The sequence below is a fragment of the Manihot esculenta genome, chromosome 15 (assembly GCF_001659605.2).
Source record: "Manihot esculenta cultivar AM560-2 chromosome 15, M.esculenta_v8, whole genome shotgun sequence".
In the NCBI taxonomy this organism is placed as follows: Eukaryota; Viridiplantae; Streptophyta; class Magnoliopsida; order Malpighiales; family Euphorbiaceae; genus Manihot; species Manihot esculenta.
Window position 1 is genome coordinate 15,432,960 of NC_035175.2, and position 15,691 is coordinate 15,448,650.

Consider the following 15,691-nt stretch of genomic DNA (forward strand, 5'->3'; position numbering starts at 1 on the left):
AACTTTCTAATTTTGGGGTTTTGTCATATTGATCTTGTCATTGATTTTACGGTCGGCTGTATTGGGTGGCCGGAGATGTATTAAGTTCTCTAAAATTTCTTTTATCTGTATGTGTTTTTGGGGCTAACTAGTGAATGGGTTGCGGTCTTATTTTTTTGCGTTTGTTGTTTAGACTTGTACTCTTAATTCGATGGAATTTGAAGAAAATATAATATTTCTAGTATACTGTAAAAAAAAATTAAAATAATAAATAAATAAATTTAAAAAAGAAAAAGGAAAAAATGAAGATAAAGATGACACATGCAGTAGTGCTAAGTTCTAACAAGAAATTGACTCATATTTTAGTAATTTGGTTCCTAAATTAAGAGTTTTGTAATTGGATTCATCAACAAGTTAAATTATGCCTCCTTGGGTATCATTTTTGCAATTTCTGCCTCTATTATTGAAATAATTAAAAATATTAAAAGATGAAAATAATTAAAATATTAACTCAGTACAATCAATTTTTTCTTTTGATTTTCATTAGAAAATTTATACTTTATTTAGTAATATTAATTATTTTAACATATATTAATAACGAATTAATCAAAAAAAAATATTAATTATATTATATTGTTTACTACTACTACATATAGCAGCAAAATTGATGTGGTTATGAAATAAAGAAAAATAGAGTGGAAAAAATAAAATAAAAATCTTATAATGTTTCAATAAATTGATAGGATTTTTCTTTAAAAAGGAAATTAAAAATTTATAATGATTTAAATTTCAGTTAGCCTTATTTAATTTTTATTATTACAAGTAGAGATATGAAATGGATTGAATTGGAAAAATTCAGATTGGAAATTACGAAGTTGTGGATTTATGCTTTAGTAAATGTCAATTCATCATGTTTATATATGAATCAGCTTTGAGTAGAATTACATAAATGGTTAAAACACTAATTTTGCTTTCAAAATATACAAAAAATTCATCTTTTTATCAAAATTTATTTTGAATCATTATTAAAAAAAAAAAATCAAATGAAGGGAGTTGATTTTTTCCCTCTCTATTACAATGAATTATAAATATATTGTTTTTGGCTCTTTAGAGTTATGTTTGAAAGATTAGTTAGACAATCTACTGATGTCATTTTGCTTAAGCATCTTTCATATTTGTGCCCAAATGCTATTTCAATCTATCAACTAATTGAGCCCATGCACTTAAAATCATAATCATAATAAATATTAATTTTTTTAAATAATAATAATAATCATAATAAATAAATAAATTAAGAAAAATTCATAAGAAAAAGGAGAAACATGAGATCACCATCGTACATCAAATCCACTTCGTCGTGAACCCAAAAAGGAAAAAGGAAAAATATCAATATATCATCACGATCGAAAAAGCATGGGGGAGAGTGGGGTCCAAAGTCTACGCGATTTGGGAGGTGGGGTCCAGAATGGGTCCCATGGGAGTGCCAAATGCAGACCGCCGGAAGAGAAAGTGAAAAGGAGCGTAAGTTTTTTGAAAAAAAAAAAGGGACCGTAATTGAAAATAAAGCCTTTATCAAATATAAATTTAATTTTATATAATTTATAATTATTAAATTAAATATTAAAATTAAAATTTATTTTTTTAATAGATACTTTATGTATAATATTACTTTTTTATATAAATTCAAGCTTTTCATAATCACGTTTTACTGTACAATATAGATTAATTTATATAAATTTAAAATATAATACAAGACAATGATAAAAAAGTTAACTGTAATTTATTTTAATGCAAATTTATTATAATTTCTTTCTTTCTTTCTCTGTTTCAATATTTTCACAACGAAACAAATTTACTATCCTTTTTATATTTTAATTTAAATTAAAGTAAAGAAAATAAATAAAGGAAAAAATTTTTTGCATACCGAATAGACTGATTAAATTTTTTTATTTAGCGGGACCCACTAAAGAAAAGAGAGATTACAAATATCTATTTTATATTTGAAATAATGAATTTATTTTTAAAATTGAAAACGTTATTATAATTAATTAATAATAGATATCTTGAAATTTTCAACAATATAAAAATTATTTTTTAGTTAAAATTTTTTGAAAATATTAATAATATAAAAATTAATTATTTATAACTAAAAGTTTATATTTGAATTAAAAAATTAAATGAATTTTTATAATTTATTTTTTAAATAAAAATTTTATAAATTAAAAAATAAATTATTTCATTCTAAATAAAAAAATTAATTAAATTAGATTATTGTAGAATTTTTTATTTTGAAAAGCGGTTAAGTTTTTTCTATTATTCCAAGTAATAGTTATGTTAGTTAGAACAAAATATAAAATAAAATTCATATGTATCAAATGTAGACAAGTTGGAGAGAATATTGTTTAACGTGATATTAATTATTTTATTTAAATAGTGCTACATGAGAAATACAGGGACTATTATAGATCTGCAATCTGTCTTTCCACGTGTATTTAGGACTATATAAGTGCACATTGAAAGTTGGACATATATCTTTTCATTTTCTTGTAAAAATTAATAAACTTTTATGTTTTCTTCTCAATGTCTTCGTATGATATTAGAGCAGGTTAGGGTTACAACTCTCTCCTGAATCCTTTGATTTCTTCTCCTCAGATTTGAGTTGTATATCGACGGAGTCTTGTTGATAATGCCGAAATGTGGTAATACCAGTAAGGAAGGAACAATTATGGAAGCAACTGGTAAAGGCTAGATTCAAACAATCAGAGATCCTCTTATATTATTCGAGTATAATTCTAGTTTCCGCTCCCTTAATGAACATTAACTTTAAATTTTAGTATAGAGCTATAAGGATAAGCCTAGAATCTAAGTAGAAGTTGAGATTTGCAGAAGGTACAATCTATGTGCTTAACAGGGGCTCTAAGTTGTACTAACAATAGAGAAGGTGTGAATTCATAGTCACATTTTGGATATTAAACTCAATATCTAAAGGTTTAGTTGATAGCTTCGTCTACACAGCCTCAACTACGAATTTTTGCCTTGAAATCACTGAAAGATTCGGTGAATGCAATGGGCCAATGATCTATCAATTATATAGGAAATTATCTTTGATTACTCAGGATAATATCTTTATGTCAGTCTATTTTACTAAACTGAAGAGGTTGTGGGATGAGTTAGGTTCAACAGAAATCCTTCATCCATGTACTTGTGGAGTATCAAAAGTTATTAATGAAATGAATATCAGAAAGAAACTCATGCAATTTTTTATGGGTTTAAATGATGTCTATGGGTCTATAAGGGATCAAGTCGTTGGAATAGATCCTCTATCTTCTATTAATAAGGTCTATTCTATGGTACTCAAGTTTGAGTCCCAAAAGGAAGTGTTAGGGAGCATGAATGAGAATGTGGAATCCCTTGTGTTGCTTAATAAGGCACAAGAATAGTCTCAAGGGAGAAAGAAGAGATCTAATCCTAAAAAGGGGCATTGCTCTTATTGCAACAGGATGGCCATATTAGAGAGGGATGTTTTAAGCTTATAGGATACCCTGATTGATATAAAACCAAACTTAAGATTGGTAGACAGTTTTCTAAACAACATAGAACCATAGGATAAAGGAACAAAATGGTGGTTGCTGTTGAAGGATCCTTTTCTAAAGAGGATACTCCTCTTGACATCCCTGACACAGTTACTAAAATTGATGAGCTTAGTGTCATGCTAAGCTCTTTCCAACATGAAGTTACAATGCTGGTGAAAGGGAAAACAACTCTTACAATTAACACTACACTAGATGTGTTTTCTGACTCCAGCCTCATGGCCTTTATTGGTAAACCTATTTCTAGAAATGCTTATTATGCTCAATCTTGTGAACCTATTAATTGGATATTGGATACTAGTGCAACTGATCACATATCCTCGAACAAATCCTTGTTTAAATCTTTATAATTGCTTAGCAAGCATGTTTCTATTTATTTACCTAATGGCACTATTATCAAAGTTTCTCATGTGGGTTCTATTATGCTCTCTGATTATATACCACTTGAAAACATTATGTATGTTCTAATATTTTAATTACAACCTTCTTTCGATCAAAACGTCTTTCATCGGTCTTATCTTCTTCCCTAATTATTGTATAATCCATGATTCTCTGATTAAGAAAGTGGTTATTGAGGGTAGGGAGGAAGCAGGCCTATACAAACTCAACCAGATGAGTTTCTTGTCTACTGAGGTTAACAAATACTTACTTGAAGTTGTAAATGTTATACCTACTATGCAATGCTTCATAAATATCATGCTTTCTAAAGCATTCATAAATAAAAAAGTCTTAATTCAAATGCTAGTACCTGTATACATGCCATTGATATCATTGATCTGTATGATAGATTAGGCCATACATCCATTGGCAAATTGAAACACATTGAAGGGATCAAATACACTGGCAATACTGACTTTCAGTGCCAGATCTGCCCTCAGGCCAAATAGGCCAGATTGCCTTTAATACTAGCAATACTATTGCTAAACAAAGCCTTTCACTTGGTCCATATGGACATATAGGAGCCTTATAGAGAAGAGAGCATCATTGGAGCTCGATATTTCCTCACTATAGTAGATGATTATACAAGAGCAACGTGTACTTTCTTAGTGAACCTTAAAAGTTAAGATGTGAATGTTTTGTCTAATTTCTTGAACATGGTTAAGAACCAATTTATTGTGAATGTCAAAATTGTAAGAACAAATAATAGTTGTGAATTCCTTAGTCATGACTATTCTAAAATCTTTAGAAGTAAAGGCATACTACATCAAAGGTCAAGTCCACACACCAGCAAAATGAAGTGGTGGAGAGAAAGCATAGACATATTCTAGATAGAGCAAGAGCCCTCAGAATTCAATCAAATGTTCCAATAAAAAAAATTAGTTTGATGTATCCTTACTGCTACATATTTGATTAACAGACTACCCATGGCTCAGTTTGAGTGGCAGAGCCCTTATGAGAGACTCTTGGGTAGAGTTCCTTACTACTCGCATCTTAGAAATTTTGGCTGCTTCTGCTTTGCCACCAAAGTGATTAGTCATAAAGACAACTTTGATGTTAAATATATTAAAGCTGTATTAATTAGATATGCATACAATCATAAGGCTTATAAGCTCCATGACTTGGTTAATCACACTTTCATTGTTAGTAGAGATGTGGTCTTCCATGAACCATAACATCTCAGGTTGTGCAAGATGTTGTTCTACCTGTTCCAATCCCAAACTTAGACTCCACTTCCCTTTTACTTTCTATTGTCCTTCCTTCCTCGAGTTGCTAACCAAATGATCCTTCTGCTCTTAGAAGATCCACTAGAGTCACCAAGCCACCTTCATGGCTTTAGGACTTTGTGAACAATGTAAACACTGCTACACATCTTAGCTCCCCTTCTGTTTACCTCAGACCATCCTATCATTTCTTTGTTTCTAATGTCTCCAAGATATAAGAACCTACAACCTATATCCAGGCATCCAAGAATGCCAATTAGATTAAGGCTATGCACCTTTTTATTATTAGCCTTAGAGCAAAATAACACTTAGGTGCTCTCATTAATCTATCCAAATGGAAGAAAGCTATAGGTTGTAAATGGATTTATAAATTCAAACGTAAATCTAATGGTGAGGTTGATATATTTAAGGCTCGTTTAATAGCCAAAGACTACAATCAAATAGAAGGACTATACATAAGGACAAGTTTTCACCTGTTGCAAATTTGTCCATTATTAGAATCCTAATTGCTTCAGCCACCTGAAAACTGTGGGTTGTGTTCCAGCTTGATATTTACAATGCATTCTTACATGGCTTTCTAGATGAGGAGATTTATATGATACCTCCATAAGGGTATGACAAAACCTTGCCAAGATAAGTCTACCTGCTAAAAAGATCTCTTTATGGTCTTAAATAGACCTCTAGATAGTAGAAAATTGAGTTCTCAGGGTTCCTCAAGTCCTTGGGTTTCAATCAATCTACTCATGACTACTGCCTCTTTATGAAACATACAGATGTTCATTTTCTGACTCTTTTGATTTATGTGGATGATGTTATCCTAACTGGTAGCTCAGTTGATGTTATGGCTGAAGTCAAACATATTTTATATTCCAAGTTCACTATTAAAGACTTGGTCTTTCTCAAATACTTCTTAGGCCTTGAGGTAGCCAAGTCCTCTACTGCTATTATGCATAGCCAAACTAAATTCATTTTTGATATCCTAAAGTATGTTGACATGATGTTCTGCAAGTCAGCTTTCTTTTCTTTGCCTAAGGACTTGCATCTGTCTCCAGACACTGGGGATGTTATTTTTGAGCCTTATGCTTATAGAAGGTTGACTGGCATATTACTCTATGTCAATCTAACTAAGCCAGATATTAGCCATGATGTCCAACACCTAATCAGTTTATAGATTCATCTAGAAAGCCTTAGTGGGAGGCAGCTATGCATGTTTTGAGGTATTTGAAAGACACTTTACATCAGGCTTTATGCTTTCCTGTTGTTGGTAACTTGCATCTTACAGCTTATTGTGACTCAGAGTGAGCCTTTTGTCCCTTCTCTAGGAAGTCTCTCATAGGTTTATGTAATTTTTTTTTGGACTCCTCCTTAATCTCATGGAAGATAAAGAAACAACTTACTATATCTAAATCCTCAGCTAAGGTAGAGTACAAGGCCATAGCCAATACTATATGTGAATTGCTTTAGGTTGCTTACATTCTTCAGGACTTTCAGGTACCAATTCAACTGTTCATTTCACTATATTATGACAACAAAGCTGCCTTGCATATAGTAGCCAATTCTGTTTTTCACGAACGAACAAAACACATTGCTATTGACTGCCATATCATTAAAAAACAACTATAACAAGGATTCATAAGCACCTCCCATCTGCCCAACAAGGAACAACTTGCAAACATTTTCACCAAACTTTTGTCTGCTGGGCATCAGTAATACATCTCTTCCAAGTTGCATCCGATGTTCATCTCAGTTTCAACTTGAAGAAAAAGTGTAGAGAATATTGTTTAATGTGATATTAATTAATTTATTCAAATAGTACTATATTAGAAATATAGGGACTATTATAAATATCGGTAATTTGTCTTTCCACGTGTGCTTACGACTATATGAGTGCACACTAAATACATACATCTTTTCATTCTTTTGCAAGAATGAATAAAACTTCAAATGTTTTCTTCTCACATGTCTTCACACAAGTATTATCTAGCACTAGCATAGAGTAATTTGACTAAAGGCTAAGATGGATAGTGTTCTCAAATTAAACTGTTTCAGTTTGAGAATGTTGTGTTTACTAATCACAATAAACTTTGTACTTTAAATAATCAATTGTTATAACATAGAAAAATTACATTTAGATAAATGAATTTTAACTTATATTCTTGCAAATAAAATAAAATAATCCACTTCACTAGTCATCCAGATAGCGTCAAAATAGAGAGAGCTTTAGTTTGGTTTTTGTTTGAAAGTGAAAGAGAGAGCTTAGCCATGTTTGTCGATGAATCTGCTTCTTTTAAGAGCCAAAATCTCATACTGTTTTATTCTGTTTCTTTGAGTTTCATTTGCTTTCTAAGATTTTAAAAATATTTATTTTGTTTGAGAGTAGTTTTGATATTTGATTATCTTTGAATTTTGATTCTCGTTTTATTTTATCGTATCAACATCAAAATACGATTTGTCTTTTTAAAATAACTCCATAGTTATTAAAAATTAAAAACACCATCAACTATTCTTACTTTGATAGTGATATTCGACGGTGAATTTAGAGTTTTGATTGGTGCTTTCAGAATCATTTTATAACGTCACATTTTTAGATTTATTTATGCCGTGCTTGCTTGTTGTTTTTTGTTATTTCTGTTATTTTTTTTCTATAACTCGCTCTTATAACTTTTTTTATTTTTGAGTGATAGCTTTTGCGATTTATAGATTATGATTATCGATTGCCATTTTGTGTGTGATTGCAGTCGGTTATTGTCTGTGCTTATTGTTTGTATTCTTGGTTTGCAAAGACGACATTATCGGTGGCTTCATGCATACGTTATTACTCGAAATGTGTTGAATTCCGATGGGATTGAGTTGAATTTTGGGATCCAGCTTTTGTTCATTGTAGCAGTGGGTTGGATACTATATATTTTTAGGTTTTGTCTTTATCCTTCGTTTTACCTTATTGCCTGTTAACTTGATGAGACGTTTGCATGATTAAGAAAATGATAGCGTTAAAATAGCAACTTGAAAAAAGACAGATTGATGAGAGAAAAATCAACAACTTAAAAAAAATAGCGTAAAATCACATTTACGTATAAATATCTTTAATGATTTTTAGTAATATTATATTTCTAATATATATTTTTAATAGAATTTTATATATTTCTATATAATAAGATTATATTATATTTATAAAATAATTATTAATAATATAATATATTCATATAAAGTAGTTGATAATTTAATATTTCTAATCATACAATTTAACTAATTGCATTAGTTAATTGTAATTTATTTTATTTAACTAAATTATATCTGTAGACTATTTTCACATTAACAAAACCTATATTAATAAAATATAAATTAATAAAATCAATGTTAATTAATTAATTATATATATATATATATACTTACAATTGTCATTATTACTATTTTATGTGTATGTGATACTTATTAATAATATGAAAAAAACTATAGACTATTGTTAATAACCATATATTTTATTGATAAAAAATCATATATTCTAATTAAGTATTAAAAATTTCAAATTATATAATTTAACTAATTTTTTTACCATTATAATTTAACTAATTTAATTGATTATTTATAATTTAGTATATTTAAATATTGTGTATATATATATATATATATATAAAATATTATGATATTAAATTATTTGATATTATGAATTTTTTTTTTTTTGAAAAGGAGGGATAGAGCCCTTTAATTTATTTTACGATCATGAAAAATATTCATACAGTCAGCATCCAAGAAAAGTTTAATACTAGATGAAGGTAAATCAATAAGACTCATACCAAAAACTCCACCATGCGCACTATTCGCAAGATAATCCGCTACCATATTAGCTTCCCTATATATTTGCACGACCTTAACCTCTCATTCCCGTCGGATAAGAGCTCTGCAATTAATAACTAAATACTGCAGTCTATAAATATCACTATCTTGACCTTGAAGAAGCTGAACAGCAACTTGAGAATCAGTTTGAATAACAATTTTTCGACATCCCCTACTCCAAGCCACATTCAAAGCATGATATAGGACCCATAATTCTGCCTCAACCACACCACAAACTCCCAACACACAACGAAAATCAAGTAGCTATTTACCAAAACTGTCTCGAAAGAACCCACACAGGTTGCAGCTCCTGAATTTTGACGCACACTACCATCTGTGTTGATTGTAATCCACCCCATAGCTGCTGGTGTCCAGGCCACTCTAATCACTCGACATTGACGTTGAATAGAAGAAGCAAAATAACAATTTCATGCTTGATATATTTCCTTAGCCTTGCCCAAGATTAGTGGGCGAGGAACTGATCTTTGGACTCCAAGATTGAAGAACCGTTCATTGCGAAATTTCCATGCCCACCAAACTGTAACCATAAAAACCACAGGCCAGGGAAGCTCACCAATACAAAAAGAGCTTTTAAGACACCAAGACAACCATTCCCGGATATCAACGAAGCAAAAAAAAGTTTGGACTTCACTAGCAGGTAATAAATTAAGCCAGCAACTCTTAATAAAGTTGCAATCTCTTAAAACATATAACACCGACTCTTGATATTATTTTATATAATATGAAATTTATTAATTTTATATAAGTAATATTAATATTATTATTTTTAACGTGCATTATACATCGTTTTTATTTCTTGTATTTATTATTTAATTTTTAGTTTTTTATATGTTTTAATGCTTCATGGTTAAACGTTTAAGGTATATAACTAACATAACTGAATTAATTTATTTGGTGACAATTTATCGTTAACTTTATTATCAGTGAAAATTTTAAATATATATCACAAAAATATTACTTTTATAATTTTCAGAAATGAAATAGTGTAGATTCTTTCACCATAAATTACAAATCTCGTGGAGTGTAAATTTGAATTGGTGGAATTAATAAATTTAAAAAAAAAAGACTTATATAAAAAATATTACTTTTATAATTTTTTAAATATAATTTTTTTATTTCAGTTCATTATTTTAATTTTATTTTAAATTAAAATAAAATTTCATTAATAGAATTAAATATTAATATAAGTTCTCAACAAGTTTGGTTAAACGTTTATATATATATATATATATATATATATATATGTTTAGTTTTTTTAATTAAAATAAGTTTAGTTTAAATAGAACCCATAGAATTATTTAATTAAATTAAAAATTTTAAATAAAATACAAATAAAATTTATAATTATATCTAAAATAAAGATAATTCAACAACTGAATATTTCTGACAGAAATATTAAATAATACTTTTTCTAATAATATTTACAGACTTTTATTCAAAAAATTAATTAAATTAAATTATTATAAATTTTTTATTTTAAATAAAGGTAAAAAGAGAGATATAGAAAATATGGCGTAAATGACAAAAGCTATTTACGAGTTATTTAATATTTAATTTGATAAAAATTTGATTGAATTTAATTTAATTTTTAAATAAATTAAATTTAAATTTAATTTTTAGACTTATTTAGTAAATGAGTTAAATTTAAATTTTATAATATTTAGCTTATCAAGACTCGTAAGTTCAACTCGTTATAAATTAAGTTTAAACTTAATTTTTAGACTCATTTATTTAAACTCTATAATATTTAACTTTTCAAAACTCATAAGTTCAGTTTGTTTATAAATTCATGAGCAAATTTGTGAATAAATTTGTGAATAATCTGCTTAAATAAACTTAAAATTATTATTATTAGAGAAATAAATTTAAACTTTACATATACTTTAATTTAAAATTTTTAAAATTCAGTTCTACAATCTTAAAATTTATATATATTTAAATTATTAAAATTTAAAAACTCATTTACATAAATTTATGAATTAATTTATAAATATATTTATTTAATTAAAATTATTTAATTTAAATTAAAATTTATTATACATTTAAATAAATTAAACTATTTATAAATTATTCAATAATAAATTTAATAAAAACTCAATTTCTTTAAGCTTTTTTATTAGATAAATCAAATTTAAAATTTTTAATATTCAATTCAAATTCAAAAGGTTTAAACTTCTTAAAAATGGATTTAGCTCTGTTTGTCTGCACCTAAAAACGAATACACGTCATATTTATCACTACCGGCTATTTTAATGGCGTGTAATTTTTAAATATTCATTAATGATCACAGTAGTATTAATGGAAAACTAAAATAATAATTTTTTTATAATTTATTCTTTTAATTTTTAAATATTAATATTTTAATTAAATTAAAATATTAAAAACAATCTTATCAAACAGGATAATAATATGATGGGGTTACGGTTTTCAAATCTGGTCTGATTTAAAATCCAAAACAATTGAAACTCGACTCAACTGGTTTCTTTTGCAAGATACCACTATTATAATTGATGTTTTGTGGTTTTGACAACTTGCTTTTCTAAAGTCTCTTTACTCCTGGATTGATTGATACATTTTTTTTATATTAATATTTATAATTTTTTTTTCTTACTGAAACCCACATGATTTTAATTAATAGATGAAAATTTTAAAAAATATATAAAATTTAGAAAATTATTAAAGAAAATTAAAAAGACAAAAAACAACTTGACTATGGCAGCTTGAACCTTAGCACAACATGCAATATGCGATCATGGGGCCTCCCTCAAGGTCTACACTTAGAAAAATTACAATGTAAATTAGAAAAATAGAAGATTTATTATTTAGGTTTTAAATATTATTATTATTAATAAATTAATTTTTTAATTTTAAAAATTTATTAAAATATTTTTATTTTTTTCTATTAATAAAATAATTATTTACCATTTAAAATATAGAAAAAATTATTTATTTTTTATTTTTATTCTTTTTTTTTTAAGTAAAAACGGTCAACACCATTTTTTTTTCCTCTATTTCTCCTTATTTTTTTAAGAAGAAGAGGAAGAGGAGGAAAAGGTGATGGTAGTTCTATTTTTTTATTTAAAAAAGAGGAGGGAAGGAGAAAAAAGATAAAAATATTTTAATAAATTTGAGAAAAGATAAAAATATTTTAATATATTTTTAAAAATATAAAAATTAATTTATTAATAATAGTTATATGTATTAATTAAATAAAAAGATTTATTTGAGAGTAAAATTAAATTTAAAATTTTTTTATTTATTTTTAATGAAAATTAAAATGAAAAAATCATTTTATTGATGAAAAAAATTATTTTAATATATTTTTAATAATATAAAAATTAATTTATTAATAATAATAATATCAAAAAATTAAGTAGTAAATATTTTTAAAAAATTTGAAGTGCAAGTCAAATAATAAATTTATAAAAAATTTTACCATTTTTTACGATTATTTTTTTTACTGTATGTATATTTTTTATTTATTAAATTTTTATTAACTCGTTATTTCCCATAAAATTGCCTACCTAAATTCATTGTGATACTGTATTCCAAGAATTAACGTTATAACTTAGGTCTATATATATTAGTATAGTTAGCGGGACCCGGTAAGCAAAAGAAAAGAGTATATTGGCTTAAAAATCTGGATTTTATTATTTATAAAAATATATGATATATATATACTATAAATGAATTTTATTATAAATAATAACGGTGTTATTGATAGAAGAAGGGAAAAGTTTAAAAATTTTGGCATTGGGCATAATAAAATTTAAAAATTTAAACATTATTTCTGTTTTGTTGATTTTTTTTAACTTTTTATAAATTAATATTTTTTCATTAATAAAAAAATAATTTATCTACTTCAATCTAATTTAGTTATTTTTTGAAAAATTATTTTTATTAAAGTAATATATTTAAATCAAATGAGATTTTTATTTAGAATAATTTATATCTTTTAAATTATGTTCATATAATCAGTTTTTAGTAAAAAAATTGAAATATTAATTTTTTTCACCTTTTAGTAATATAATTATTAATTTCATATTTTAAACACTTAAAAAATCTCATTTTAAAAAATAATATTATTTTTATTCCTTCATATTTTATTTTTTCTAAGAATAATAAATTTAAGCATTAAAAAATTAAATGTTTTAATATTTTATCAGAAAGAATAGGCGTTATTTAAACAATTAATAAAATTAATTTAAATTTACTATATTTAAACTTATTTAACAAGCCGAGGGACAAATTTGATTTTCATTCCAACAGTGAACCGGCTTTAGGCGGAAAACCAAGAATATCTCTGCGTTTGTCATTAAAACAAAACGAAATAATAATGAGAATTTTACTATTTGATCCACGTAGAATTAAAAAAATTATTAATTAATAATTTAATTTTAAAAAATATATTAAAATATTTTTAAAATATTAAAAATTAAAAATTAATTATTTTATTAATTAAATATTTTATTATTTAATTTCTATAATATAAAAAATTTAATTGTTAATTTCTCAATTTTATAAAAGTATTCTTCCATCTTAATAATATTTTAAAATTTTCTACAGTATAAAACATTAAAATTAATAAATAAACTAATTAATAAATACTTTAATATAATTTTTAAAATTAAAAAATTAATTAATAAATTTCTTTATACAACATAAACTAAATAATAATTTTTTTATAACAAAATTGCCATTAAAGAGACAAGTCATAGAGTCATAGTCCTGCCAATGGCATAATTTGTAATTTAGAAATAAAGTAAGGGCAGATGGATTATAGTTTTTAACTAAAATTGTTTGGACTTGAGATGCAGGTATTGCTTAGCCAACAGATTTCAGTCGCTCGCTCTGTTCTTGATGCCTGCCGCCCCTTGTTTCTCACTCTTTTTTCTTTCTCTCAACAGAAAGAAATTCCAAGAAAATTTTAATCTTTTTTCCTATAAAATCTTTGCTCATTTCCTTCACCAAGTCATCTTTCAACTGAAACTCTCCTTTGTCCTTTCTCTTCTCTTCTTCTCCTCTCTCAAGAATCCAACAAAAAACACAAACCTAAAGCAGGGTTTATATCATGGACTCATCTTCTTGGTCTAGACGGCCTCGTTTCGTTGAGGAATGTGATTTTGCTTCTCTTTCTGATATGAAAGCTGGGTTTTCAGGAAACCACCGTTGCCACCACCACCACCCATTCTTTTCTCAGTCGCTTTGTTATGGAAGAACAGGGTGCTTCAGTAACCTGCCATCCTTTGTTGATTCTCCAAGATCTACTAGATTTTATGACGCGAGATTTGAAAATTATCAGCCTCATTTCTTGGAAGCTTGTTTTCTTTGCAAGAAACCACTGGGGAATAACAAAGACATCTTCATGTATAGGTAAATTTTTATTTAATTGGAAAATTTGATTTTTGAATATTGAGAAGGATGGATTTTGATGGGTAATTGTTGAATTGTGGATTTAATTAATACAGAGGGGACACTCCATTCTGCAGCGAAGAGTGCAGGCAAGAGCAAATAGAGATAGATGAAGCTAAAGACCTTTCTTCTTCCATGAAAGCTTTGAGGAAAAAAGATCAGAAGAAAACTCTCTCTCCTACTAAAACCCAAGACTACCCTTCTCGTACAGGCGCTGTAGCTGCAGCTTAAGTACACAAAAACATATATACATATAAAGTATAATGTGAATTTTCCCGGAAAAAGGAGGAAAAAGAAATTATCAGAGAAAAGAACGGGAATTGGCTCTTTTGCCAACTCCTTTTGGGCCTGTATAGGTTTCTGTAAATGTTAAAAATATGAATGAGCAGTATGTGCGGGGATTGATGGATGTGCTCCCATGATCTGGCGGCCTCTCGATTTTGGTTTTTTTTTTTTTTTTTGTTAATTGTGTCAAAGAAGAAATGATGAGAAAAAAATTCCGAGAGTTGCCGGGACGGTCAGGTTCTGAAATGGTTCTAGTTTAGAATCAAAATCGAAATTTGAAGTAAATTTTTGGTCAGTTGATTTTCAGGTATCAGACTTATAACTAAACTTCGATGCTGGTGCTAATTCAGTTCTACATAATTTTCAGGGCGAAATAGAAAAAAGAAAAAAAAAAGAAATTCAAATTTTACTATTTTTTATAATTTTTCTTTCAACAATTATACTCAAATTATAATTTTAAAAACTAGCTGGCATGGTAAGTTTCAGGTTTGCAAACTTGTTCATATAGTATTCAAGATCCTAAAACCAATATGGAACACATCACTTGATTTTTGGGCTAAATTAATATTAAATAAAAATAGCAAAATGCATATTTATATATTAATATTTTTATTTATTAAATATTTTAATTTTAATCGTAATATAATAAATATTTAAATTTTAAAAAAATATTACTTTTACACACTTAAATTTAAAAAAATTATTATTTTATACGCCTAAATTTAAAAAAATATTCTTAAACATAGTCTTAAAATCATGAATTTTAAAATTTATTTTTAAATACAACTTAAAATCATGAATTTAATCATAAATTTAAAAGTAAAAATTGTATTTAAAAATAATATTTTTAAAAAAATTAAATATTTATTATATCGCTATTAAAATTAAAGTATTTAATATTTAAAACAT

At 26.5% G+C, this 15,691-nt stretch overlaps 1 protein-coding gene across 2 annotated transcripts; it reads left to right on the forward strand.

The window, feature by feature from the left end:
- Positions 1-13,902: 13,902 nt before the first annotated feature.
- LOC110601235 (FCS-Like Zinc finger 1) lies at positions 13,903-15,088 on the forward strand. 2 transcript variants are annotated; one of them, XM_021738297.2, is made up of 2 exons: positions 13,903-14,458; positions 14,575-15,088. In XM_021738297.2, exons 1-2 carry the CDS (start codon positions 14,157-14,159, stop codon positions 14,726-14,728), a joined length of 456 nt encoding a protein of 151 aa, XP_021593989.1. In that variant the 5' UTR covers positions 13,903-14,156; the 3' UTR covers positions 14,729-15,088. The 2 variants fall into 2 exon arrangements, with proteins under 2 accessions (XP_021593989.1, XP_021593988.1); XM_021738296.2 differs by having other exon boundaries at positions 13,908-14,458; positions 14,554-15,088.
- Positions 15,089-15,691: the final 603 nt, after the last annotated feature.

Coding starts and splice junctions, on each gene's coding strand:
- LOC110601235 (XM_021738296.2), top strand. CDS start 14,157: ATGGACTCATCTTCTTGGTCTAGACGGCCTCGTTTCGTTGAGGAATGT. Junction 14,459..14,553: donor AAAGACATCTTCATGTATAG/GTAAATTTTTAT, acceptor TAATTAATACAG/AGGGGACACTCCATTCTGCA.